At 38.0% G+C, this 2,425-nt stretch overlaps 1 protein-coding gene across 1 annotated transcript; it reads left to right on the top strand.

Annotated features, from left to right (window-relative positions):
* Window positions 1-115: 115 nt before the first annotated feature.
* LOC109221875 lies at window positions 116-1,468 on the top strand (the record flags this gene model as incomplete). Its single annotated transcript, XM_019386308.1, has 4 exons — window positions 116-222; window positions 624-702; window positions 759-1,173; window positions 1,263-1,468. Coding segments are annotated over exons 1-4 (807 nt in total), but the record flags the coding sequence as incomplete, so codon positions are not given.
* Window positions 1,469-2,425: the final 957 nt, after the last annotated feature.

The following is a 2,425-nucleotide window of genomic DNA, read 5'->3' as shown; positions in this document are numbered from 1 at the left end:
CGATTCCGATACTGATAATATACTAGCTATAGAATTTGTCAATTCAGGAGAAGCGATTGGAGTGTTCGAACTCCACAATGATTTGATAATTTCAAAAACCAATCAAAAGGAGGTTATGGCAGGACAAGTTTATAAGGATAAGGCTACATTGAAAGAGGTGATGGAGAATTATGCTATCGCTCAAAGGTTTCAATTCCGGGTTGATCGGTCTAATGCTGTCAGGTTTGTTTGTTGTTTAAATTTGTTGTATTTATGCGTATTTGTGTGTTTCCTCCTGAAGAACACATATGAAAACTTATATTTGTTTAGGGTGCTTAAATACATGTATTCAAATGTATTTTAATGGTGTACAAACAGAACAGAGGCTCTAATTATTTTCTTATTTTGTCTACTGTGGTATTAAGTGTTGCATATTCATACAACTGTATTCAGTTGTATTCATTGTGTTTGAACCCATGTAACTATATTGGAATTCATTTGTATACAAAATTATATATACACTTGTGAATTTGTTAACATGTATTCAGGATGTATATATGTCAGATTCTATTTGTATGATGTATGAGCTGTATTTGTTGTAAACAAGTATGCTAATCAAATATTTTCTGATTAATTCTTTACAGCTATGCATTATTATGTATTTCAGAAGATTGTGAATGGACGTTTAAGGCTTCAAGCATTAACAAATCAGAACTATTCAAGGTGAGAGAATTCAATGATAACCATACATGTCCGCTGAAGGATAAGTGTACGAGCAGCGGCAGGCTAGTAGCAGCCTTATAGGTGGTATTATAAGGCCAAAGCTTACAAACCATAAGAGGAAATACACTCCGAGGGACATTATTGATGATGTGAAATCAGATTTAGGTGTAGATGTTAGCTACATGTTGGCGTGGAGGGCTAAAGAAAAGGCAATGAATTTTCTTAGAGGTGAACCGGCTGATTCATACAAAAAATTACCAGGATACTTATATACAATGGATATGACATATCCAGGTTCCCACATCAGAATGGTAAAATCGCCAAAGAATGAGTTCATGTACGTGTATATATCATTGTATGCCTTTATAAGGGGGTTTGATCATTGTAGACCAATTGTTGTTGTGGATGGAAGTCACCTAAAATCTTACTACACCGGTACATTCGTTTCGGCAAGCACGTTGGATGGTGCAGGTGAGTATCTGAATAATAATACAATATGTTAATATTTAAATATTGAAATACATGTATTAAGAAATAATTATATTCAATTGTATGTACAGGTCATATATTACCACTAGCATATGGTGTTATTGATTCAGAGAACGATGCTGCTTGGACGTGGTTCTTTGAGCAATTCAAGATAGCATACGGTGTTAGGGAAAACATGTGCATCGTTTCAGATAGAAATGAGAGTATCATTAAATCTGTATCGAGAGTGTATCCGGATGTACCGCATTTTGCTTGTATATGGCATCTGTGGAACAACGTATATAAGAAATTCAAAAAGAGCCTGTCACGACCCAGATGTCCCACCCTCGGGGGTCGTGATGACGCCTACTAATAGAAGCTAGGCAAGCCAACTTAATTTACTTCTTTTAGCAATTATCGTCCATTTAATAAAAACAAAGCATAATATGATAAAGCGGAAGTCTCAAATATAATTAACTGAAGGAAAAGCGGAAGTTTAACAAAATCCTCTACCCAAGACTGGTGTCACAATACTCACGAACGTCTAGAGAATACTAAATACAAGGTTTGAATGAAACATAACACTGTCTGCTTCGGTACAAATGATAACAAACTGAATAAGATAGAAGGGACTCCGGGCCTGCGGACGTCAGCAAGGCTACCTCGAATGTCCCTGGACTGAAAGCTCGCTCCCAGAATGCTACTGCTACTCATATGCTGCTCCGACACCTGGATCTGTGCAAAAATATGCACAGAGTGTAGCATCAGCACAACCGACCCCATGTGCTGGTAAGTGCCTAGCCTAACCCCGGCGAAGTAGTGACGAGGCCAGACCAGACTACCAGTTAAATCTGTGCAAATATATATATATACAAGTACAACAAAGTAATAGCGGAAAGTAAACAATTAAAGCTGGGGGAGGCAACATGCTTATGGGGTAGTAGATAAAACAGAATATCAGGGATAACAAAAGAAACTACATCTAATCGCTCCTAACACAGAATAAGGGAAAACAGACCACTTTCACTTATTTCAATTTCCTCTCGTTGTAGGCGTGCAACACGATCCCATTTTCTCATATCACGTGGTAGGCGTACCACTCGATCCCATTCATAATCTCACGTGGTAGGCGTACCACTCGATCCCATTTCATAATATCACGTGGTAGGCGTACCACTCGATCCTATTTCATAATATCATGTGGTAGGCGTACCACTCGCTCCCATTTCATAATATCACGTGGTAGGCGTACCAC

This window comes from Nicotiana attenuata, unplaced genomic scaffold, assembly GCF_001879085.1.
Source record: "Nicotiana attenuata strain UT unplaced genomic scaffold, NIATTr2, whole genome shotgun sequence".
Taxonomy (NCBI): domain Eukaryota; kingdom Viridiplantae; phylum Streptophyta; class Magnoliopsida; order Solanales; family Solanaceae; genus Nicotiana; species Nicotiana attenuata.
Note: the sequence above shows the minus strand (reverse complement) of the source record. Positions and strands in the feature narration are given on the sequence as shown.